The 26,056-nt window shown below is 37.4% G+C and overlaps 1 protein-coding gene across 1 annotated transcript; it reads right to left on the reverse strand.

Annotated features, from left to right (window-relative positions):
* Window positions 1–26,049, reverse strand: LPL (lipoprotein lipase). Its single transcript, XM_015068753.3, has 10 exons — window positions 25,741–26,049; window positions 18,372–18,541; window positions 13,746–13,925; window positions 12,130–12,241; window positions 11,143–11,376; window positions 9,675–9,917; window positions 7,586–7,706; window positions 6,211–6,393; window positions 4,307–4,411; window positions 1–1,925 (listed from the first exon to the last, which is right to left on the reverse strand). Coding segments are annotated over exons 1-10 (1,437 nt in total). The 5' UTR covers window positions 25,829–26,049; the 3' UTR covers window positions 1–1,924.
* Between the last annotated feature and the right edge of the window lie 7 nt (window positions 26,050–26,056).

The following is a 26,056-nucleotide window of genomic DNA, read 5'->3' on the forward strand; positions in this document are numbered from 1 at the left end:
TTAAAATAACATTTTGTCAATTTTATTAAAAGCAGATTCCATTTCTGAACATAGTTAATTAAGTTTCCTTAAAGAAAAAAGAAGCCTACTTTATGGTATTATTTCATCAGAGTAAGTTGGCTCATTGAGACTATCACTGATAAAGACATGTACAAAAGTTAGCACCACCTGTCTATAAACGCAGATAGTCACAGCCATTCCAATATATATAATCTCCCTTTACTTATACACACATATATTTACAGCTAATAAATAACATTTAAAGCCAAAGCATTGTTAATATACATATATAGTGAAGTCTGCAAAAGTCAGAGTTCCTAGGCCCATACACTGATTTGATCCATATTTTCTCAAGTTTATGTATCCTTGTTCAAAACCCAAATCCAGGAAATTAATGAATTAGCAATAAAGGGGGAAGACAACAACAAATCTCCAACATTTTATTTTTAGAAAAAATTCATTCCAAGTTGGCTGACATTAATCACAGTGTTTGTATTACTTTATATAGGCATAACTATATTTCTCAAAAGAAAGGCTGAAGTTTTGGCATTTCTGGAATAATTTCTACTCCAATATGTCCCAATACTATATCTCTTGATTTTTTACTTTCCAAGCTATGCTGAATAATAAACACATATGCAGGGCTTCATATGTGAATATATGTTAAGATATCCACACACGTTTACAGTTTGGATTCCCAGCAAGAGCCTTTGAGATATTTTACTTCTTTATCAATTCATATTAATATAGAGAAAATCATTCTGAAAGTATGATACCTAATTTATAAATAACTGTTCACTCACTATTGACTAGTTGTTAAAAACAATAACTCTCATGGCATTTCATGTAACTATGGCGATTGAGGATTCTTTTAATTGCCCACAATGGTTTTAACCACTGTTTATGGAAATATACTTTTTCATCTCTTAACTTAGTAAAAATGGTCCTTGTCTAAAACTTGCATGATTCAAAATTTGATCTTGAACACATATTTTCTTATCAAAACCAGGGAAGAAAGAGACATCCTCAAAGTATGACTAAAGCATGACTGAGATAAACTTAAAATTGAATAGGGCTTATAAGATATTAAATGACCCCAAACTGATGAAAACAATTTCAGAAATCTGATAATGAAATTGTGGTATCATTTTCTTTCCCCATGTTTAAAATTATCTGTGAGCTGGCAATAGCAGGCTCATAGAAGATGCTGTTAAAATACAATCTTGAGACAAAGGAGGGGGAGAGATTAAACTATAAAGCCTATTAAGACTGAATTGATCTAAATTTTATATTTCTTTTAATTGGTAACTTAGAAATGATGCAACCAACTGCAGGGATGTTTTAAAGTTTCAGTGATTTATCAACTTCATCTTCTATTCCTCTCTCCAAGTCACTAGTCCCTGGTTAAATCCTGGAAAACACAGAAACAAACAAACAAAAAAAAACATATTTTGCACTAATGGGTGCAACTCATGCCACCAAAAAAAAATCATTTTCTATATTCAGACTTGGAGAAAACTTTGAGAAGGTATCAGTCCAGAAAATGCAGAATTTCAAATAAAATATGAAATTCTACTCAACTTTAGGCTATTGACTAAACTTACTATATAAAGAAGGTTTATTATTTTACCATGGGCCCAAATGGCTCTCAATTCTTTCTCAAAGGACAAAACAGTGATTTTCAAATCTGCTATCTTTTGATGTTGGAGGATGTGCTATTTGGCCACTATACCCTTCAAATTGAATTAGTCACTTTTTTTTTTTTGTATTTGAGATTATATCCTAAAATAACAAAGCAGAGCTGGGATTAATACTCAGGGAACTTGTCTTTGAAACATCCAAAGCACTGGGCATCTGATGTAAAAGTTACTCCATTCTTCATGGAATTCGTGTTCTGTTCTTCCTTCTGTAGATTTGCCCAGTTTCTGAGAAAAAGCAGAAGAGGAGGAGCAATTTATTACCTCTTTAGTGTTCTACAATCATCCCTCCTCCCACCTTCATGATATAAAAGCATTCAACTGGAAGATCAGAACAAAGGTTGTGAATATATACCCAGGAAAGATGTGGACAATGGATCACATGTGGATAATGGCAGGCTTGTAGGAATGAAAGACACTCTAATACCTACTTAGCTATATCCCAATAAGGACTATCATTTTCAGAGGACTGAACCAAATGATTTCAAACAAGATATGATTTAAGATTCTTAATTCTAAAACTTGCCAAATGAAATGGCTGATTATTTTCTTTTCCTGAGGAATGAAACTTCTGAAGAGTTTTATCAGAAGAAAAGAGACAGAGAACTTTTGATTAATATAGTCACAGAAGAGAAAAACTGCAGAATGTTACAAGCCTTGTTCATAATTACTTCCGCGTAAAGTTCAGATGTATAAAAACAGCTGCCTAAATATCTGTGGTCTCAGTAATCTTATTATCAGATAAAGAATGTACCCTTAGATTTTCTCAGATATATTATTGTGACTTATATAAATAGTATGACCAGAAATACTTTTAAAATAGCTGGAGATATTTCCTAATCTTTCAGGTTTTGCTTTTACATTTACACAGAGATTTAAAGTTGTATTTGATTTGGGGAGAACATATAAGTATATGTGATTTTGTGTATGTTTGTATGTGACATAAATGCATGTTTAAAGCTTCATTTAGGATTCCTTTTCTAAAAGTTAAAGTAAATGTGAAATTGTCTCAGATTTTTGATGAGGGAAAACAAAGCAATGAGCCTCTGAGTAGAACAGTCTCCACTTAGGTAAATATTCAGTTATTCTGCCTGGCTGAATACCATTAACTAACTACTCTATTTCAAATATATCTTGAGTGCTCTTACGTTAATGTTTTTCATAAAGTGGCTTCATCTTATCGTTCAAAGTATGTCATAATTCTATTTTTGTAAAAAATGAAAAAAATATATAAATATTATATATACATAGAGAAGGTCTAAAACAATATACATTTAATGTTAATTGGGAGTTGTCCCTGGAGGAGAGAGTCAGAGTGATTGTATTTTCTTTTTGCCTATTTTTTCCTAATCTATATATAATCCATAATTACCCATGGATAAATTACATCATAAAATAGAAATTTACAATAATAGAGATATTCCCTATAGGGTTTTTAATATGATTTTCTGATTAGGAAATTCTTATTCTGTACTTTTGTCTATAAATGTAACTGAGAGAAGACAAATCAGAAGTGTTTTTCCTACATCAGGATTATGTTGTGCCTAGCCTTTCCCCTCTTTTCTTGTGCCACTGGTTTGTATGACATGATCAAAGTTTTCCTCCCCTTTTACTTTAACCCATTAGTACTCAGAATCTGGCAGGAGAATGAGCAGAGAAATTAAAGTAGGATAATGTGAGAATTCAGGAGGGGCTGGGAAAGGTCACATGTGAATCTCCACTTAATATTACACTCTAGAAAGATTTGGCTGACAACTGTCATGTGGATTAGTCTTAAAGATCATGTAGGTAAGGGCCAGGGGATTGTTTTGAGATAGAAAAGAGAACCATCTCCTGAATTCTAACTCCATTAGCTCCCCATCTTTGGTGATTTTGAGATGGGTACTTGATGGCTGCCCTTTTGGCTCTCTGTCCTAGAGTCTGCTGCCACTTGGAGCATCAAGAAGGACTATGTGAGGGCACCTGGGTGGCTCAGTTGACTAAGCATCTGATTCTTGATTTCGGCTCAGGTCATGATCTCAGGGTTTATGAGTTCAAGCCCCACATGGGGCTCCATGCTAACAGCATATGGAGCTCTGTGTTGTCAGCACAGAGATTCTCTCTCTCCCTCTGTCTCTGACCCTACCCCACTTTTTCTTGCATGTGCGTGCATGCGCATACTCTCTCTTTCTCTCTCTCTCTCAAAATAAAAATAAATAAACTTAAAAAAAAGAAGGCCTATGTATTGCAGCTGATGTTTTGCTCCCCTGGGTACATCTGGGGAGGGGCTACACCCTCAGCCATGATTATAACTATTGTGTCATATGCTCTGTATACGGGATCCATAAAGTTTGCAGAGATATAATACAGAAAATGCAGCAGTGAAGATTTTGTGGCAGCCCAAAAAGTAAAATAAAAGAACAGAAAGAGGAAGAAAAAAGAGGAAGTATTGAGAAAAGTAAATGGGTAAGTCTGATGTGTAAATATGGAAGGGCTAAGAAAGACCACCTGAAGATTCTAACAAGAATCGGTGCAAGTCTTTAGTCATAAGATTAAGAGCAATGTATGAAGCAGTGTCCCTCAGAGGGCAAGCTCAGGATATCCAGAGAGCTTTAGTCCATAATGCTCACCAGCCAGACTTTTTATTCAGGGACTTGTCATGGCATTTCACAAATACCACAGATGCCTTTCCTTTCTGCAGATGAGATACTTTCTCCCTGGAACAGAAGATTACCCTGTAGAATAAAATGGATGTAAACATATAAGGGAAAATAGAAACAACTGTTCACAAATATATGGTTTGGTCAAGGATCTTTAAATCCTACATGATCAGTCTGATTAATTGTTTTGATATTTCTAATAGCTCACTGTTTAAAGTTAGGTCATTCTGGTCAGCAATACATCTGAATCATAGGGTTATTTGAGGGCCTAATCACAGTTCAGCAATAAAGGTAGTCAATCTGGACAGCTTGGAGCAACCTTAAAATCACAAGGCTTCCACCATGAGATAATACAAGATCCACTTTACCACTTCTTTGTATCTACATTAAGGAATTCACAAATCATCCTTCAACTGGCCCTGTTAGAGAAACAAATGCTCTGCAGAGCCTCTCCATCCACAACCTCCTTTTTGTTTGTTTTGTTTTGTTTGTTATAAAAGAAAATGACCAGAAGGAAATAATTTATCAATCCTAATTTAAAGAGTCATTTTTATATGAAATTTATTGTCAAATTGGTTACCATACAACATCCAGTGCTCATCCCAACAGGTGCCCTACTCAATGCCCATCACCCACTTTCCCCTCTTTCCCACCCCCCCCCCCATCAACCCTCAGTTTATTCTCAGTTTTTAAGAGTCTCTTATGCTTTGGCTCCCTCCCTCGCTAACTTTTTTTTTCTTCCCCTCCCCCATGGTTTCTGTTAAGTTTCTCAGGATCCACATAAGAGTGAAAACATATGGTATCTGTCTTTCTCTGTATGACTTATTTCACTAAGAGTCATTTTTATTACCAATAATGGAACACTATAGTTTGCAAAAATCCCTATAAATTTAGTGTACAAGTTTTCAAATCCCTGGGGCTCTGTATTCAATTTCTTTATAGATATATGTGAGGTGGGGTTGGGGAGATGGATGAAGATACCTTGGAATCTCATTCTTCTTGAAGATGTTGGTTTTAATCTTTGAACATCAAAGTGACATCTCTAGGGTTCTTTCCACAACTGTTTTGTACTTGCAAGAAACAGTGCTAAAATAGGGGCACTTGTACCCCAATGTTTATAGCAGCACTCTCAATAATAGCCAAATTATGGAAACAGCCTAAATGTCCATCAACTGATGAATGCATAAAGAAATTGTGGTTTATATACACCATGGAGTACTATGTGGCAATGAGAAAGAATGAAATATGGCCCTTTGTAGCAACGTGGATGGAACTGGAGAGTGTTATGCTAAGTTAAATAAGCCATACAGAGAAAGACAGATACCATATGTTTTCACTCTTATGTGGATCCTGAGAAACTTAACAGAAACCCATGGGGGAGGGGAAGGAAAAAAAAAAGAGGTTAGAGTGGGAGAGAGCCAAAGCATAAGAGACTCTTAAAAACTGAGAATAAACTGAGGGTTGATGGGGGGTGGGAGGGAGGGAGGGTGGGTGATGGGTATTGAGGAGGGCACCTTTTGGGATGAGCACTGGGTGTTGTATGGAAACCAATTTGACAATAAATTTCATACATTGAAAAAAAGAAACAGTGCTAAAATAGAAGCTGAGATCCTCATGTCAGCTCTCGGTCAATAATCATGACCAGTTCAGGGCTTATGTTTTCTTTCATGAAATTCAGAAATACTATTACTTCCCTAGTAATGATAATAAAAGAACACTCCTCCCCCAAATTATAGGTGTAATTATCTAGATGATATAGTTTTAAATACAAAGCTTACTAAAGTTCCACCTGAACGTTGAAGGCTCCAAGAGTACCCTCCCAAGGTAATGACAGGGTAAGCCTAACGTGAATGGAAAGAAATTGATTTAATTACTTTTTTTGAGTCTCTCCTGCTTTTACTCTGATCTTCTCAATAGTAAACCCAGGGCTGCTCCACCAGTCTGACCAGCTGAAGTATGAATCGCTCTTCCATTTGAGTTTCAACATTAGCAGTTCCCCAATATCCACCTCCGTGTAAATTAGAAAGGAGTATGTCTTATTCGCAGAAATTTCAGGCCTGAATAAAAAATCAGCATATTTGGTTAGTTCTGTGTGGTTTTTTTTTTGGGGGGGGGGGTTTGTTTTTGGTTTTTTTTTTTGTTTTTTTGTTTTGTTTTGTTTTGCTTTTTTTTTTTCATTTTTCTTCCTCCCAAGGCATAAATAGCTTTGTTGTTTGGGAGATATCTTAAAAATACAAAAAGTGTCCAAAAAAATATTCCAGATGAAGATCAATGGCATTTAGTGACTTTTAAAAGACATCTACACCCTTTTAATCTATTCTAACTTTTACACTAAAAGTGTGAACTATTTAATACAATTCTTAAGAAAAAATCCATAAATGAATCATTCAGAGACATTATATTCATTTTCATATATCCCCTTTCAATCTGTACTGCTATGTGAACATTTTTACTTTGTTACAATCATAGCATACATACAATTCTCTATTCTTTCTTAGTTTACTTCATATTTTACCTTCCATTTTTCACCATGTTTTACCTGTTTTTCTATAATTATAGGTTTTAGAAACTAGATAGATTTTAGTGACTTATTAAACCACAATTAACCATTGCCTCAATGTTGGGTACTTATTTATTTTCTAATTTATGCTATTGTATGCACAATGTGAATATCTTTTGTCATAGTTTTTTTTTAATTTTTTAATGTTTATTTTATTTTTGAGAGAGAGACAGAACATGAGTAGGGGAGGGGCAGACACACAGAATCTGAAGCAGGCTCCAGGCTCTGAGCTGTCAGCACAGAGCCCAACACAGGGCTCGAACTCACGAACCACGAGATCATGACCTGAGCCGAAGGCAGACGCTTAACCGAATGAGCCACCCAGGTGTCTCCATAAAGCTTTTTTCTTAAAAAAAAAATTCTGTTGTGGTGCGCCTGGGTGGTTTAGTTGGTTAAGCATCTGACTTTTGATTTTGGCTCAGGTCATGATCTCACAGTTTGTGAGATTGAGCCCTGTGTCAGGTTCTGTACTGGCAGTGCATAGCCTGCTTGGGATTCTCTCTCTCCTTCTCTCTCTGTCTCTCCCCTGCTCATGCTCTTTCTCTCTCTCAAATTGCATAAATAAAACACTTTTTAAAAATTCTGTTGAATATCTCTTTTTCTACTCTTCTTCTGTTCTAGGGACCAAAGGCAGTTAGCAGTGCCATGATAAACCCACATGCTGGAGGTAATGCCAAGTGGTTACTCACAGGGTGAAAGGAATGTTCTCACTCTCAGCCACAGTGCCATACAGAGAAATCTCAAAGACCTGGTTGGTCTGTGTATCACTCTCAGTCCCAGAAAAATGTATCTTTACTTGGTAATGGAAGACTATAAGGAAAAAATTGGAACAAGTGCTAATCAGTTTTTATGGAAACATCACAGCCCCCAAATAAGCAGGCAATTCAGAACCACAGACTACCTCACTAGTGATTAAATAAGAAGTGCTCGCACACAACCATCACTGTGGCTTGGAAAGATTTCTTCATGTCTGTACAGTGTTTGTTACTCAAATTTTCAGACCTTGAATTCCACTCCTTTTTAGAAAAGTGTGATTTCAGTGCATAGGAAGAATCTAGGTATATCTGAATTGTCAAGCAGCCCTAGATTGTAGTCATCTTTGATTGGGTACAAGGGAAATCAAATCAAGAAACCAAACTACACATGATTCTTTCTTCATGAACTATACCCTTCCTTGGCCATCTTGTCCCTGAATATCTGTATAAAGCATATTTGGCATTTGTTAATGGAACACTGTGATTGTGTTTTTTCATGCTTTATGAGTATGTCTGACACTCTACCCTATGTGTAAATTCCTTCAGGTCAGAGGATCATGTTTATCCTCTTTATCCCCCCATCATCTAGCACAGAGTAGGTATTATAGCAGGCTCACAATAAAACTTATTCATTGAATCATCAGTGAGGCTATAAAGACTGCCAGTTCTTAAAGTGTTTGGGAGAGCTTCTGGAAGCAAGTACTTGAACTTCTACATCATCTCCTCCCTGTTCTCTCTATCTCTACTAAAACCCCTGTGTAGATGGAATGGAGGGAGGTTAAGGAGATAAGAAACACAGCAGGCTTAACACACAGCTACTAACGAGTAGAAGAGAAACTGTTTCTCTTCAGTGGAGCCCTTGCAGGACTCACCATAGACCAGAGCAGGAGAAGTTGATACTGCTGCAGTGACCCCAAGAACAGTGATGGAGCACTGCATGGCACTGAGCAGGATGCCTGGGGATGAGTAATACCCACCAGGTCTCCAAAAGATTCCACCCTCCTATCTACCTCACACACATTTTCTCATTCTGAAAAGTCAGGGAAACTAAAGGCTTCCTCATTGCTTAAAAGGTTTCCTTGAACTATTGCTGCTCTAAACCTCTGGGCAACCAAATGCACCTCTACAGAAGTTCTAACACACTTTACAAGTGGGTGCCTCTATCAGATACATTTTTACCTTGGAAAACTGTATTTCAGTATCATCCCTTCCCCTGGACTTCTCCCTGGACTCCACATAAATTAGCTTTTCTGGATTAGTTCCTCTTGCTAGATTTACCTAATTATCTTCTTTCTTGTCTCCCCTCAATCTGTATAAATCTTGCTCTAAATAAGCTGCCAAGTTTGAAATTCACCTGGGAACAAATTAATGACAAAATGGAAATATCTTACAGGTTTGGTATATTCTCTCTCCCAGGAATAGTTGAATTTTAAAATACAGATAGCTCTTGCCTAAAGCAAACTTCAGGAGTTGGCAAACCTTTTCTGTGAGGGGCCAGATGGTAAATAATTTAGGCTTTGTGGGCCATACAGTCTCTGTCCCAATTACTTAACTGTGGTAGCACAAAATCACCCTTAGTCAATTAAAAACAAAAAATGAATGTGTGTAGTTGTGTTCTAATAAAACTTTATTTACAAAAGCAGGTAAGGGGCTAGATTTGGCCTCCTGGGCCTTGGTTTTCTGGCCCTGGATAGATAGATGGTTTCAAATGAGCTCTGAGCCTGGTTCTAATGGGCTAGCCCATGCTAATGGTCACAATTACAGAGAAGGGTGGCAAGCAAGACTATTACAGAGGTTAATGCAGGTTGTACCCTGGGCCTTACTGGCAATGTGAATTGAGAGCTTCAGTAAAATGGACCAGTACAACTCCCTCTCTAGCAACAGAAATACAGTGAGGGTTCAGGGTTTAATAAAATCATTGCACTACTTCTGTTGTAATGGACTCAGTACATGTGATGCAATGAGTGTGATAAAAAAATATGATCAAACTGATTTTCCTCATTTACAACATTCTCCAGCCTACCTTTGTAAGGCATCTGAGACCGAGTCTTCAGGTACATTTTGCTGCTTCTTTTGGCTCTGACCTTATTGATCTCATAACCCAAATTGTTGCAACGGTTTTTTCTACAACTCAGGCAAAGCCCTTTCTCAAAGGCTTCCTTTGAATTGCACCGGTAGGCCTTACTCGGGTTTTCTTCATTCAACAGAGAATCAATAAAGAGATGAATGGAGCGCTCATGGGAACACTTCACTAGCTGGTCCACATCTGGAGAACAAGAGACAAAAAGAAAATTTAATTCCATGAAAGTCCACAATGAGTGTTTCATCTCACATGTCTAAACTAGTTAAATGTGGTGTCAGAATAAAATTACCTAAGAATCTAGTCCTATGACTCCTTGATGTAAGTCCTATTTAAGGAGGTACTCTTGATGGGAGTTTCTTACCTATCTCTAAGAGTGTTAAAATTGCAAATTTGCAGAGAACTTTTGACTTTTCTGCTGTCTTATATTTGTATGTTTATGAGGATCTAAGTAAGAGACATTCAAGGCAGAAGTTGACTTCCCCCAGTTTGTCACATCCTTCTCTTATATTGAAAACATAAAATACTTCTACATGGACCTAGAAACAATATCACAAAAGGCAGAATTATTAAATGAATAGTATTTTAACATAGATTCTATGTATAATTGGAGGTTGTGTCACTACTGATTTTTGCATTACATGAATCACAGAAATAATCAGTAATGTAATAAAAGTGTATCTATTACCATAAGCTTCTATAACAATTAAAAATAGTAGCATTATGCTGTAAGTCCTATAACATGTGCACAAAAGACCTATAGTCAATATCTACAGGTAAGTTTAATTGCCCACAAAAGATGCAAAGATCCCTTAAAACAAATTACAAATTTAACACAAACATGATTATTGAAGTAAATATTAGGACAATATTAAATTATATTTTCTTCTTTAAATTTTGGAATATTTATTTTTAGAGAATGGCGATTTGTTTCTTATTTTTACTTTCTCTCTAAAAGGCTAACAAAATTAATTTGGACTAATTAACATGCCCTTTATTTTCAATCAATTCAAAATAAACCTTATGGTTTCACAACTATATTCAGAATATAACAACATGTGCCAGAAGTCATTTTATGCTGCTATTATCCAAGGCAATGGAGTTTTCTTGTATAGATCTCACCTTTCTTTTCTTTTATCTCTGGAAGCTCAGTACTCACTCAGTATTGTAGTCTATAATATAATACATAAAAGAAAAAAATGTTTGTCTATCTGATCAAAGGAAGTACTAAGGTATAAAGGCGATTATGCTGAATATGATAGCTTCTTCAGAAATTATCTTGGCTAAATGTGTATACTTTAATATACACATTTGCATACACATTGCATACTTGTGGGGAATGGGTAGAAGACTGAGTCAATAAGAATTAAGAACAACACTTATGTTTAATTAACTTCTAAATCATATTTACCTCCAAGGCCTCTCTCTGCAATCACACGGATAGCTTCCCCAATGTTACATCCTGGTTGAAAAGTGCCTCCATTAGGATAAATGTCAACATGTCCTACTGGTTTCTGGATTCCAATACTTCGGCCAGGTGACCCTCTGGTGAATGTGTGTAAGACATCTACAAAATCTGCATCATCAGGAGAAAGGCGACTTGGAGCTTCTGCATATTCAAAGTTAGGTCCAGCTGGATCTAGTCCTTAATGAGGGGGAAAAAAAAGACCTCACATATTTTTTAATTCCCATTAATTTTAGTCTCCATTAGCATTAGACAATGCTAATGTCACCTTGGCATTCGATTGTTCATTTGAATGTAACTGGCAGCCACATAGATTTTTATTAGCTCCTTATCCTAGTGATTGGATCATTAAGTTACTGAGAGTCATAGAAGTAGGCTTAGCTCTTTCTGAAAGGAATTTGAGTCTCTGAAACTTGCTATTAAATAGCAATTTCATTCAGAACAGCTAGATCTCCTTTTGTAAATTATTTTTGAACCTGTTGAAAAGGACTTCAAAGAGTGGTGAGTTCGTTCTTTTTCTTTATGCATGCCAAATCATCTACTACCTTTGCCCTGGTTGACTGCCTTCTTTTTTCCAAACAGGCTCTGGTGTTGGTCCTTTTTCATTTATCCCAGTACTGATGTGAAATGTGACATACATAACACCAAAGCACAGAGCCCGGGAGGATGGAAATGAGCTTCCCAGAGACCACTGGGCTTTTTGTGCTTAACTCTGCTCTTTCTTCTGACAGTAGGTGGTATGTCTAGGACAGCTAGTGCCCATATTCTCTCCTTCTCCAGAAAAAAAGTGCTCCCATAATATAATCAAATGGCTTGGCAAGCAGAGAGGAACACCACACACATATAGATATATTTGACAAACATTTTTATTCTATTTCCAAATGACAGGCATCTCGACTCTTCTGTGATAGACTACTGGCACTGCTTTCTTACCAGTAATTCTATTGACCTTCTTATTGGTCAGACTTCCTGCAATGCCAGCAGCATGGGCTCCAAGGCTGTATCCCAAGAGATGGACATTGTCCAGAGGATAGTGAAATTCCTCCTTTGGAAGAGAAAAAGAAAAAAGGGGTTCTTACAGTTCTGTACAAAAGATCAAAACTAAATGAAAAATATTGTTTTGGAAATGCAGGCTATATTGAAAATTAATTCTACTTATTTAAATTTTGTGGTATAGATCAAAGAAACACTTTGGTGTTGAGATTTTCTCTTTCTTTAACAACATATTTAAGTTACAAACTTTTTCCATATATCTGATATTGAAATGTATGGAAATGTGAATTTTCATTTATCTGAAAATATATGTATGCATGTACATGTGTATGTATAGCTGTATATTTATATGTAGATATATGTATATGTGTGTGTATCTATATGTAGATACACACATATATTAAATATATATTTAACTTTAAGCCAGTATTCCCTACTCTAAATACCCTACATCACTTTATTCTTTAAGTTAGCCAGGAAATGTCTTAAAACCAGAAAATATTATAGCAGGAATGGATCGCAGACACATATAGTCCATCCTCTTTATTCAATAGATAATAAGCCTGAGGTCGAGGCAGGTGATCTGATTTTCCCAGGTTCACTTTCCTGATAGGCAAAAGAGTCAAGAAAAGAGCTTTAATCTTTTTTTTTCTTTAGTTTTAGAGACAGGGAGTGTGCTCAAGTTGGGGAGAGGGGGAGAGAGAGAGAGAGAGGGAGAGAATCTCTAGCAGGCTCCACACTCAGGGCAAGAGCCCAATGCGGGGCTCAATCCCACAACCCTGGGCCCATAACCTGAGCTACAATCAAGAGTTGGACACTCAACCGACTGAACCACACAGGTACCCCAAGAACTTTTATCTTCTAACAGTCAGTCCAATAAACACAGCTTATTTTTTACCTCCACATATCTGGCTTAAATATTTTGGCCCTGTCAGAGTATTAGCTTCCTTTCAACCAATGCCAAGATACATTTCAAAGATAATTTTTTCAGAGGATGACCTCAGGAAAAAAGTGAATAAAAGTGGCAGCTAAGTCAGAAGTCCTGACCCTTAGCCATCTCATATCTACAGACTTTTCTTGCCAGTTTCTTCCCAGCTCAAATCCATCACTCCCCTAACCCTCAACAAAAATCTGGATCTTTAATCTACACTAAACAATAGGTATTATTAATACTTTCATGAAAGAGATTGGTATTCTAATGGGTCAAAGCCAAGATAACATTTCCATGTGCCAGTCAACTGGTAAGGAAGGATTTGGCTGAACCTGACATCTTCCCTTTGCCCTGAAATAACAAGCTTTTGTCTGTTTTGCCCAGTCACTTCTTGGTCTCACCAGATCTATTCACTATGAGAATATCGATAGGGAAGGGCAGGACTATGCTTTGGCTTTACAGTTTTATCATTCTTATCATAATACTGCTTTCTGGCTGAAAAATAACCATGCTTATTCTGAAGATTTGAATTTCCCCAGATGAAAAGTAACAAAGACCAGCCATTTGTCCCACTCTGGCCAAGAGATCTGTTTTGGACATGTAAGGCTTCTTCCCCCAATCTTACCGCCATCCAGTTGATAAACTTGGCCACATCCTTTCCCACCAGCTTGGTGTATCCCGCAGACACTGGATAATGCTGCTGGGCCCGTGACAGCCAGTCCACCACAATGACATTGGAATCTGGTTCCCTCTTGTACAGGGCAGCCACAAGTTTTGGCACCCAACTCTCATACATTCCTGTCACCTGAAAAGGATGATGCAAGCTTTCTTAAAATACCCACATACAACTTGTTATAGATATGACAGCCTAATATACTTACGCTGAATGGAAAGAAAACAAACAAATCTGAAAGGTTGTCCATTAACTCAGGAAGAAAACTCAAACTATGCAAAACAGTGTTCAGAGACTTGTGACTCCCCTTTATGAGGCAAATTTGAGTACGCCAAAGAAGGGTGTTGAGGTGAGGAATGGCAGACTAGGGTTTACACCACCAATTTTTAAAAGCTTGGTTTATGAATTCTGTAAAACCAGTAATTTATATGAAAGATCAATCTGAATAAGTTAAAATTTTGCACTGGAGCTATAGACTATTTTATAATAATTTAATTCGATTACTTTCAACTAGGCTAATAACTTATTCCCAACAAAATTAGTTTGGAGGATGTGAATGCACTTTTTTTTTCTTAAGAGTCATTTATTTACATACAACATTTGATGTGCTGATGAAAAAAAGTTTTAAGCACGCTAATTCTAACAGAAGGTAAATTTATTTATCAATCTGTTTGTTAATACATAAGAAAATGATCAGTTTCAGTTCAGATTTTTTTTTTTACAGTTCTCTCAAATTCTTAATTTTCAGAATGGAAATTAATGAGGTTTAATAGTCACATTTCTCAAATTAGATTGGCTCTGTTTGGAGATAAGGATACTGCCAACTGTAATTCTTTACCTCTTGTTTAAGAAAGCCCCAAAATTCAAAGTCAAAAGAACTATAGAGTTCTCACATTAACTTTTTTTATGTAAAATTTTAATTTATGCTTTCAGAGAGGACATCAGACACTTCTGCAAAGATGCACACTTTAAAATAATCAAAACACATTTTTTAAAAAGCACATTATAAAATTCTCCACCATCGTTCCATGAGCCTGCATGTAGCAGTAACTTGATTCAAATCCCCAAATCTCCCCACCTCTACCATGACCTGATAGAAATCATATTGTAGCCATAGTAAAAGTTACTCAAATACGTACTCAACAAAGAAGGTTCTGAAATATATGTTTAAGGCAGCTTTTGAAGGGAGATCTATAAAACCTATATTCTTCTTAGAATAATTCCAAAAGCAAATATAGGAGTCTTGAATTCCCAAACCAGTGGGCTTCATTTGGAACTTTGATCTTATATGGTGGATTCTTTCAGATTTATGCTTCCATTTTGTTTACTTTATTCTCTAAACTAAAACTATCAAAACCTGAGTTCTTGTTTCACTCCTGACACTAACAACTGCACAATTTTTCACCTCATTGCTGTGGTAGGAAAAAGCAAGCCTGAAACTCAGGAGATCTTGGTTCCAGTCCCAGCTCTTCCAATAATTACTTCTATGAATGTAGGCACTGTTTTAACCTTTTAGGACACCTACAAAACAAAGGAGTTGGATTCAGATGATCTTGAAGTTACCCACCACCTCATAAATGTCTTCTTGCAACCATTCTGACTTCCAATCTACCTGCAGTGATATAATTAAAGCTATTGCCATTTCAAGCATAAAGAGAAAAAGAAAAAAAAAAGGTACAAAGGTGACGTTGGCTCATTAGAAACTCATTTAATAAACCTTCTTTGAACATGTTTCGGTGAGGCTGCCTTAAGTCTAAGCACAGTCTGGGTCTTTGAGGAAACAGGCTAGAACACCGACCTAGCCTCAAATTCCTGTGAATTGGTCCTGTCTTCTCTTCTCCTCTCTTAGTGGTTGGGGGTTTGCCACACTTTTCAACTGCCTTTCAAGAGAGGATGATGTCAGTTCTTCAGAATGAAACATTAACCACTCCTCCTTTCAGCTGGCGTGAGGGCCTCCTACCACAATGAGAACTCTGTGCTTAGTGCACTGGTCTATGAAACCTAAGCAGGTGGCAAAGCTCCAGGACAGCTGTGTCTAAACAGCTTTCTGGGATGTGCCCTAAGCATACTACATGCTAAGCATTCTTTTGGATTTTCCATGGCAAAACTAAAGAATTTCCCCATTTCCCTTAGTCTTATGATCTTGAGTTGCTGAACAGCTTACCTCAGATAAGGCAGAAAAATCTTGCTTGCTCTAAGCTCCTATTATAAGTTTTTCCGTACTATCAATGTTTCCAAGTTAAGCAATCTATCAAAGAGCAAAAAACCCAACTTATTTCTACAGTGACTGATACTTTTATTAACTGTCTAAAAATGAATCTACTCCTTTCTCTTTTTTTAATCATAGGAAGAACTTTATTTTTTGTATTAATTTTATTTTATTTATTTATTTTTTAATAAGAGATTTATTGTCAAATTGGTTTCCATACAACACTCAGTGCTCATCCCAACAGATACTCCTTTCTTTTTTAATTCAACATAAAATACTGCTGTAAGTACCCCTGAACAAAGGGGTGTAAAAGAAACCTTCTTTAACTCTAAAAAGTTTTTCTAGGGTTTTTTTCTAAGGTTCCTTAAATCAGCACAAAGTTTTTAAATCTTTGATTCTCAGATTCACAGTTGAACTGAAGCTTTTCTATGGCTAGATTAGTTCCTGAATAGACCAACCAGCTAGCTTTTTATGATGAAAGTCAGTCCCACAGCCAATGGCCTAGCCTCTGAACTCAGGCACTCAAAATGTCAGGACACATGATATGAAGAATATGGTGGGTTTAGTGGGCAGAAGGACCCATAATAGAAATTGGCACTATATACTGATACTGGGTTAGTTATGTCATCTTTGCATGAGAAGGAACTATGCTTTTTAAAAATTCTTAAAGCATCAAGTTCTCTCAGGAGATAAGAATGTGAGGTCTGAGACATTCAATTTATTGTGCCATATAAAATGTTTATTAAGTTTATTATACTTTTTACAAAGGTATTAAAACTCTATATACAATCAAAACATCTCTAAAACTACCAACAATTACTTTTTCTTATTGAATCTCTTAAATATAAAAAGATCCATGTTAATAATTTGAATATATAATTTTATCATAAGATATGTAATTTATGTTAACTTAGTAAATAGATGTTTAAAAAATAAACATCCATCTAAATTCTGTTAGTAGTCGCCTTCATCTCCATAAAGTTATAGCAATTATCCTATATTGTTAATAAGAATGGTACGTACTTAAGTTACACAGGAAAATAAGTCAAGACTAGAAGTCTATCAATCCTTCTCTAATTCATCTCATTAGGATATATTTAGTATCTTTACTATATTCACAAGCTCCGACATAATGGAAAGATAATTTCTCTTTAACGTCCCATTTTATATAACTCCTTTTTATATAAAAGATGAAATCTGCTAACTGGGGTTTTAAAATATTAAAAACCAACTGAAGTAGTTAAGTAAGAACTGAACCATGTAAAGTGACTGCCACATATTTAGAGAGTACTACTTTATTCACATTCTTTATTTTGTTGTTGTTGTTTTCTTTTTTTTAAGCGTTAATTTCCAGTTACTTAACATACAATGTAATATTAGTTTCATGTGTAAAATTTAGTGATTCAACATTTCCATACAACATCTGGTGCTTATCACAAGTGCACTCCTTAATCCACATCACCTATTCACATTCTTTAAATGTAACCACAGTTTTCACCTTTTCTAATCATTTTGCATGACACTTCCCTGGCTAGCCCTCTGTCATCTATAAAAAGTTCCCTAAAGTTTACAATTGGAGAATGTTGGAAGTAGAGGGACAATTAGTCTAACCTCTTTGTCTTACACATCAGTCAACTGAGGCCCAGAGATAAGAAGTAGCATCAGTCACTTCATAGAGCTGGAGAATGGCAAAGCCAGAGCCAGAATCAATACTTCCTCACTCCACTCTAACCCTCTCCTCCCTCTGACAGGTTGTTTCCCTTAGGAAAGCATGTGCTTTGGCAATGTGCTACATGAATCAGGATCATACCAGGTGTGTACTGGTTTCCTAAACTGAAAATGTACATTCTGCTCTGTAGGTGAGCAAAGCCTTGTTTTCCCAACTCACAAGAATGGCTGATTCAAGGGCACCAACTAGGGACTGTGGTAAAATGAAGGTAGGCACTATCTGGGGGAAAATACTCATGAACCTGTGATTTTAGATTCCATAATCCCACCCTGAGCCAGAATTGCCTGTACTCAAGTTTAAAGTAAAGCCATAGGAGGGGCGCTTGGGTGGCTCAGGTCATGATCTCACGGTCCATGGGTTTGAGCCCCGCACCAGGCTCTGTGCTAACAGCCCAGAGCCTGGAGCCTGCTTTGGATTCTGTGTCTCCCTCTCCCTCTGCCCCTCCCCCACTCATGCTCTGTCTCTCAAAAAGTGAATAAACATTAAAAAAAAATTTTTTTTAATAAAAATGAAGTAAGGCCATAGGAAAGCAAGCAGAAGTACAGGATATATGAAGACTCATCACAGGGTTCCCAACAACTCATCACGGAGTCAAGATGCCTGGGTCACCCCAATCTCTTTTCTAAAAAGACTGTCTTACCGTCCAGCCATGGATCACCACAAAGGTTTTGCTGGTGTGGTTGAAGTGGCAGTTAGCCACAGATTCTGTCACTCCAGGAATGAGGTGGCAAGTATCTTCAGCTATGTCTTCAGGGGTCCTTAGAGCAAATTTACTTTCGATATCTATAAAATCTCTTCCTCCTGTAATTCCTGAAAAGGAAAATTTGGATAGGTGGCTAATTGGAGGGTTGTTTGTTTTATTTGTTGTTATGGTATGTTTTAGGTTTATAAGCAACTACCACCAATGATATTTTTATTTCTATTTTTTTTAATAAATGTAGATTGAAAGAGAATGACTTGGGGTGCCTGGGTGGCTCAGTCAGTTAAGCAAGAGAATGACTAATTCTCCATTAGTAATAGAAGTTGACAGAGACCAGAATCCAGGTCTCTTGGTTACAATTCAAAACTCATTCTTCTAAAGAACATTGGCTCATGGCTCTTGCATTGTAAAATTCCACTTATTTCATATATTATTTTTCACCCTCTTTCAATATTGGATTATATCAACATAATGTTTTTCCCAAAATGTTGTATAATAGGCTTGAGAAAAGGTTGTTTCCTTTGCAATAACATAACTTTAAAAAATAATAGCAGTAAGAAAATTTGGAAGCTTGAGGAAGTTTTTATATGAAGTTGTTCCCACCCCCATAGCAAGGTACCTCAGTTAAAAATATTTTTGAAAAATCATTTAGTGGGTTGTTCAAAAATGCATATACTATGTGTGAACTGGTTAATACTTTACCCAAATATTTTTTTCTATTATTTCTTATGTCTTTACTGTCTTTTACACAAAGTCATAGCTTATAGCTTTGTAGTTACAAAACTACAGCAAAGCAGGTTTGGGAAAGAATCCACTTTGATTCTTCATAGTCAATCCCAAAGTGAATAAGGAGAGAAATAAACTTCAGCCTACCATTTGAATCTCTTGACAATAACTCTAAATTTTGATAAACCTTCATCTAATACCACAGTGAATGCTTGAAATAAATTTTGCTGCAAATAAAATCAAACTCTTCTACAAAGCAAACACAATCAAAGGGAAGTTATATTAGGGGAAATTATTTACTTTCTTGTCAAGAAAAAAATTAAAAATTATTTACTATAAAATGGTAATAATTTGTAGATTTTAGATTCCTCTACTTAAAACTCAGATGATAAATAATTGGTACTTCTAATTTCTTAATCTAAATTTACTCTTTTCACAATTCAAATGCTGAAAATCTGTAATTTCAAATAACATTGCAAAATCCAGGCCAAAATAAAAACAAGAATGATATGGTATAATGAATATACAGGTATTCATGTAGCTAGCTGAGTACTGGTCAACTTTTTCCTTTTTAATTATTTTCTAAAATTCCTAAAGCAATATTGTGGCTACTTGCTAAGTCATTCATTATAGGTGACAAGTTGATATCTCTCTCTCTCTCTCTCTCTCCCTCTCTCTCTCTCATCTCTAGCACCTGAACATTCTAAGATAATTTATTCAAATAAGAGAGTGTGGTAAACTATTGCTATTTAAGGCTTTTTTTATTTACAGATAGTAAAATTGCACTTGAAAGCCATTCACCCATCAAAAATACACTTGGCCTTCCATCTTATTTGAAGATGCAGATCTTCCTTTTCCTTCCTAACCAGGTAGTACTCTGATGGCCTTATTATTTGCCTGATAGTAGAAAAAAATGTAGATTTTTAAATCTTATTCTGCTCTAAATACCCAAGAAGGTTTTTTTTTAATTGTTAGGAAGCGCTTTAGAAAATTTCAAACTAAATTAGTTTCACCTTGTCTCATCTCTCCACATCAAATAACTCATCCTTCCTCAATAATCTTATTTTAACATATTTGATTATCAATCTTTTCGAAGTAGAAATCATCCAAGTGACCTGGCAGACATATCCCACCCACCACCTATTTGTTAAACTGTTATTTAAGACTACTGCTTTACATAGCTCCAGAGGATGCCACTCACTTTGGTCTATTTTCCCCTAGAGTTATGCAACATGATGGCCCTAGAGTTGCTGGTGGTTTTGAAATAACTAAGGATATTCTCAGAAATTATTAAGGCTAGCTTTGTGAATTTCCATGAAAAAAAGTCTATTAAATTCATAGATTCTATACAGATTACCTGCATAGCCCATTGAGAGGTCCAATTTTCCACTACCAACATTTCCTGTTCGGTACATAACTTCTACATTAAAAAAAAAAGGAAATTCCTACATTCTCAAACAAATTTGTATTTGGAGACTTTTATTTCACTTCTCAAGGAGATTAGTTTTTATTTTAAGTTACAGAAAGCATAATGAAGCATTTGACAGGAAGATTGCACCACTCTATATGCTGTGTGCTGTTTTCAATTCTATGTCAGTTCTATACATGATCATAAATGGTATTAGTGTTTAGTCAGTTTTTCTTTCTCTTTGGCATGCTGACAGAAATGTTCACACTGCTGGTGTTTGTAAGAGTGTCTCAGCATCCTAAAGATGAATGTACTTTCCAAGCCTATCTTTTCACACAATTGATATGGGCCAGCTGTTACTTTTAGTTGTTCCAATATACACTAGAATTGCTCTTGCCAGACAGATGAAGTGATTTGACTCAATTGTTACTAAGGGAATTACTGATTTCCATACGTGAAAATGATATTAATGACTGCACTTATCTTTCTAAGGGGATAGAGATCTTTTTTATCAGATCCCCTTAGAAATTAAAGCTACCTTAGGGTAGTCGGAAGGGGGCTGCCTAAGGTATATTCCTTTATAAGTGCTTCCATCCTGAATTCAACTTATCATAGCAACGTAACCACTCTGACTTGTTCCCATCAGATGGCTTTATTCAGCACTAAGGTAGGACTTGGATACCAGGCAAGTTACAAGTTAATGTATTTCTTGACTATGTAATCTTTATTTCTAACTTCTTAAATAGCTAAAATTCTAAGTGTATAAACAAAGACAAGGTATTTACTTAACATGGATAATAACTCACAGAGATGAAATTAGATTGAGAGGTGAAAGCGCTTTAAAGGTAAATTTATGGAGGGTATGTTATTGTTCCTAGGAAAGAAGAAATATTGAGCATCCCAGAAAAGATATTCTTTTTTCTTTAATTCTATTTTTTTTAAATTTACATCCAAATTAGCTTATACTGTAACAATGATTTCAGGAGTAGATTCCTTAATGTCCCTTACCCATTTAGCCCATCCCCCTTCCAACAACCCCTCGAGTAACCCTCTGTTTGTTCTCCATATTTAAGAGTATCTATGTTTTGTCCCCCTATCCTGTTCTTATATTATTTTTACTTCCCTTTCCTTGTGTTCATCTGTTCTGTGTCTTAAAGCCCTCATATGAGTGAAGTCATATGATATTTGTCTTTCTCTGACTGACTAATTTCACTTAGCATAATCCGCTTTAGTTCCATCCACCAGCATTCTTCACAGAGCTAGAACGAACAATCCTAAAACTTGTATGGAACCAGAAAATACCCCAAATAGCCAAAGCAGTCTTGAAAAAGAAAACCAAAGCAGGAGGCATCACAATCCCAGACTTCAAGCTGTAATACAAAAGTGTAATCATCAAGACAGTATGGTACAGGCATAAAAACAGATACTCAGATCAATGGAACAGAATAGAGACTCAAGAATTGGACCCACAAATGTATGGCCAATTAATCTTTGACAAAGCAGGAAAGAATATCCAATGGAATAAAGACAGTTTCTTCAGCAAGTGGTGCTGGGAAAACTGGACAGCGACATGCAGAAGAATGAACCTGGAGACCACTTTCTTATACCATACACAAAAATAAACACAAAATGGATGAAAGACTTAAATGTAAGACAGAAAGCCTCAAAATCCTCAAGGATAAAACAGGCAAAAACCTCTTTGATCTTGGCCACAGCAACTTCTAACTCAACGCGTCTCCAGAGGCAAGGGAAACAAAAACAAAAATAAACTACTGGGACCTCATCAAAATAAAAAGCTTCTGCACAGCGAAGGAAACAATCAGCACAACTAAAAGGCAATGAGAGAGGATATTTACAAATCCTCTCATTACAAAAAGGAATGAGAGAAGATATTTACAAATGACATATCAGATAAAGGGTTAGTATCCAAAATATAAAGAACTTACCAAACTTGACACCCAAAAAACAAAGAATCCGGTGAAGAAATGGGCAAAAGACATGAATAGACACTTCTCCAGAAAAGATATTCTAAAGGCAGTTCACAGTTACCAGATGGATAGGATAAGCGTGCATTTGAAGATGAGGTACAAGAGTTCAATTATAATGCAATTCCCTTTAAGTTTCTAATCACCCCCCCACCCTCAACACACACACACACACACACACACACGCACACCTAAAGGACTTCATCAGTAATTCACCTTCTCTCTGAAACTGATAGTCATACTTACTGACTCAGGCAGCTTCTGCAGAGTGCCAAAAACCAAATTGAATGGGTAAAAAAAAAAAAAAAAAAAAAAAAGTTTGGTGAGGGGAAAAAAAGTCAACATCCTATTTGACGGAATTGATTAGTCTTTTCCAATGTAGACACCTAACAGATTTGCTTTTCATTTGTATGGAAAAGATGTTTGTGAAAACAGAAGCAGTAAACTAGATAGCCCAATTTCTCCTCCCAAAATAAAGCAAAGAAGGAAGGCTAAGCTAAAAGTACACTGCCTGAAAGAAAGTGAAAATTTCCCATTGTTAACTCTTCCCCTGTGTCTCACTCCCACCTTTCAATACTACTATTCATCCATCCCTCCAGTGCTGAGCTCTACTCTATTTATGTGGAATCTGCTATTTTGCTGTCATCACCCATCACATTTAATTCACATGTTAGCCTGGAAATTCACTATGGCAGGTCAAATAGAAGTGCAGTTACTGAGCACTGACCCATATGCTCCTTGCTTAGCTCTTCAAGTTTCCTAATGAGGCTCTGCAGAGACTGAGGTGGCTCCAAGAACAAAGAGCCTGAGGGTAGTGCCTCATATCCTTACTTTCATCTTAGAAAAAAATCAAGAATAAGTAAAGGCAGAGCCCAGAGAAGGTGCTGCTTACCATTCTCTCACACTTGTATCCTTTGGCTATGAAATTCTTACATTCCTAGATGAATTCATTTGGAGGAGAAAAGGGGTAGAAATTTGCTGTGATGGGAAAGGCATAATATAAAGGGTGGGGGGTGGTGGAGTGAGAGTGGGAGGGAAGGATAGGAGGGATTAATTTCAAGTGTACTTAAAAATGATTCTTCCCTTAATACATTTACAGCCAGGAAAAGCACGTGTTGGTTAAAATCCAATTTAATTCATCAATCACAAAGTGTCTACTTAAATCAAAGAGTATGAATTAGAGGGACTTACAAGAATTTTTTTTCAAGATTTTATTTTCTTAAGTGATCTCTACACATAATGTGGGGCTCAAACTCACAACCCAGAGATCAAGAGTTGCATGTTCCATCGGCTGAGCCAGCCAGGCGCCCCAGCCTAAGAGAATTTTGAGTGCAGTCTGAACTCCTCATTTTAGAGTTAGGAATCTAAAAACCAGAAAGGTGACACTGACTAGACCAGGAATTTAGGGTCATGAATTGCTAAGGAGCCAGCAAAAACAAACTGTGGACAACACATATTCGGGTGTTTATGGTAAAAGGAACATCACACCATGGTGTATTTTCTTAAATAAGAATTTGGAGTTTGTTCCTACCATTTTCTTGGAACTATGAAGGGAACATGACACTATATAAGATATTTAAGACTTTCTAATTGAACCTCCAATATTCTTAAACTGATCTGACAGAAAAGATACTTTTTTTATTCAATCATATTAATGAAATCTACTTTTTTTTAAATAACCTTAACAAAAATGTTCTATCACAACACACTGCTGAAATAAACTTTCAACTGAAAAGTCATGGACAAACTTAACTATAACTTGAACGTCTGTGGACATGCTACCTGAGAGCACATCCAAGTGACACTGACCTAACTGCAATTTTACCAGGGAAGAGAGAAAAAAATGTTGCCTCCTTTTATAACTTGCTTCAGTTGGTTTTTGGTTGTTGTTGCATATTAGATGAACCAAAGTTCAAGGGCAGGCCTGCTGCCTCCATAGTGGAAGGGTCTGGAGCTGGGCCTGTGTGTTCCCTACAATAAAGAAATTCACATCTCTCCTGTAGCACCTTAACCCTAGCAAGCCAGGGGCTCCAGGGTGGTGACTGCGGTTCAAGGGTAAACTCCCTGAAGCCCCACTGCTAGCAGCTGCTTCTCAGGTCAGAGCAGGACTGAGTTCCCAGGACATTAAGGGTAGCCAATTGCAAAACCCGTAACCCCCAAGTCAGTGGCGACAGACAACTAGTCCCTGCGACACGTTATCAGGAGGGTCAACTTTTCCCTAGGTTTTCTGGGTGCTAAGAAAAGTTGCATCTGCAAGAATGGAAGCTAGGGAGGGGTGCCTGGGTGTCTCAGTCCCCTCAGGTCATGATCTCAAAGTTCCTGAGTTCAGCCCAGCGTGGGGCTCTAAGCTGAAAGGGACTTGCTTGGGATTCTACGTCTCCTCTCTCTGCCCCTCCCCGACTCATGCACGCTCTCTCCCTCTTCAATAAAAGAAAGAAAGAAAGAAAGAAAGAAAGAAAGAAAGAGGAAGAGAAAGGAAGAAAGAAAGAAAGAAGAAAGAGAAAGCAAGAAAGAGAAAGCAAGAAAGCAAGAAAGAAAGGAAGGAAGGAAGGAAACTGGCGAGCTTCCCAGCTCCGGAAGGGGTGCAGGGTGCTGGCACAGCAGGACTCGCTGCCACCTACGCGACTCAGTCCCCCACTACGCTGTCAAGGCAGAGAGCTGGTGCCCGGTGCTTCTAAGATACCCACAACGCTTCTTCCCCTCCTCTTCGTGGCCTTCTCTTACAGAAGCCGCCACTCTGTCGGTGCTCACGAAGGCCGGAGCCCGGGTCGCGGCTGCGCCAGGGTCACCTTGACCCGCGCGCCTTTCATTCCAGAGCCCGCATGCGAGAGAGTTATTATGGATCTCCACCATTTAAGTCCTTCCTCCGACCTCTCTTTGTCCGCCCTTCATGCTACCCGCTACTCTTCTCTGAGCCTACGTACCCGGAAATATGGCCTCAGCCAGATAGGAAGGATCAACGAGGGAAAGACTCCAGCAAGACTCTAGCAAGATCGGAGGGAGAATTCCCTCCCTGCCCCTCCCGGATCCCAGCCCAGTGACTCTTCTCCCGGCCTGGCGCTCTGGCTAGGAAAGTTTCCAGGGTGCCTCTGCAACCCCTTTCAGTTTCCTCCTTCCCATCCTTGTAACTTGTGGAAGTGGCCACAGAGTGAAGTCTGCAGGTGGAGGGGAGTGTACACGCAAAACTTACTGTCGTCGGCAGCCACCCATCCACGGGTAGTGGTCAGACTCTGGAGCCATATGCCCAGAGCCATCAGGAACAGGGTTTTGCTCTCCATCTCCGGGCAGGGCTCTCTGTAGGAGCTACAGGGCTCTGGCAGGAGCGCGAACAGTGTTGGACCAGCTGAGCCTGAGACGGGAGCAGGCTGGAGGCGCGGTTCAGCGTGAGGCAAGTTGCCCTTTAAAACGGAGGGCAGGGCAGTTAGAAGTGGCAGGTTCCCTCTGAGGAGGAGAAGGGAGAATGGAGTCTGACACTGTTTCCACTGCACGGCTGCTTATGTGACTGG

The sequence above is a fragment of the Acinonyx jubatus genome, chromosome B1 (assembly GCF_027475565.1).
Source record: "Acinonyx jubatus isolate Ajub_Pintada_27869175 chromosome B1, VMU_Ajub_asm_v1.0, whole genome shotgun sequence".
Lineage (NCBI taxonomy): Eukaryota > Metazoa > Chordata > Mammalia > Carnivora > Felidae > Acinonyx > Acinonyx jubatus.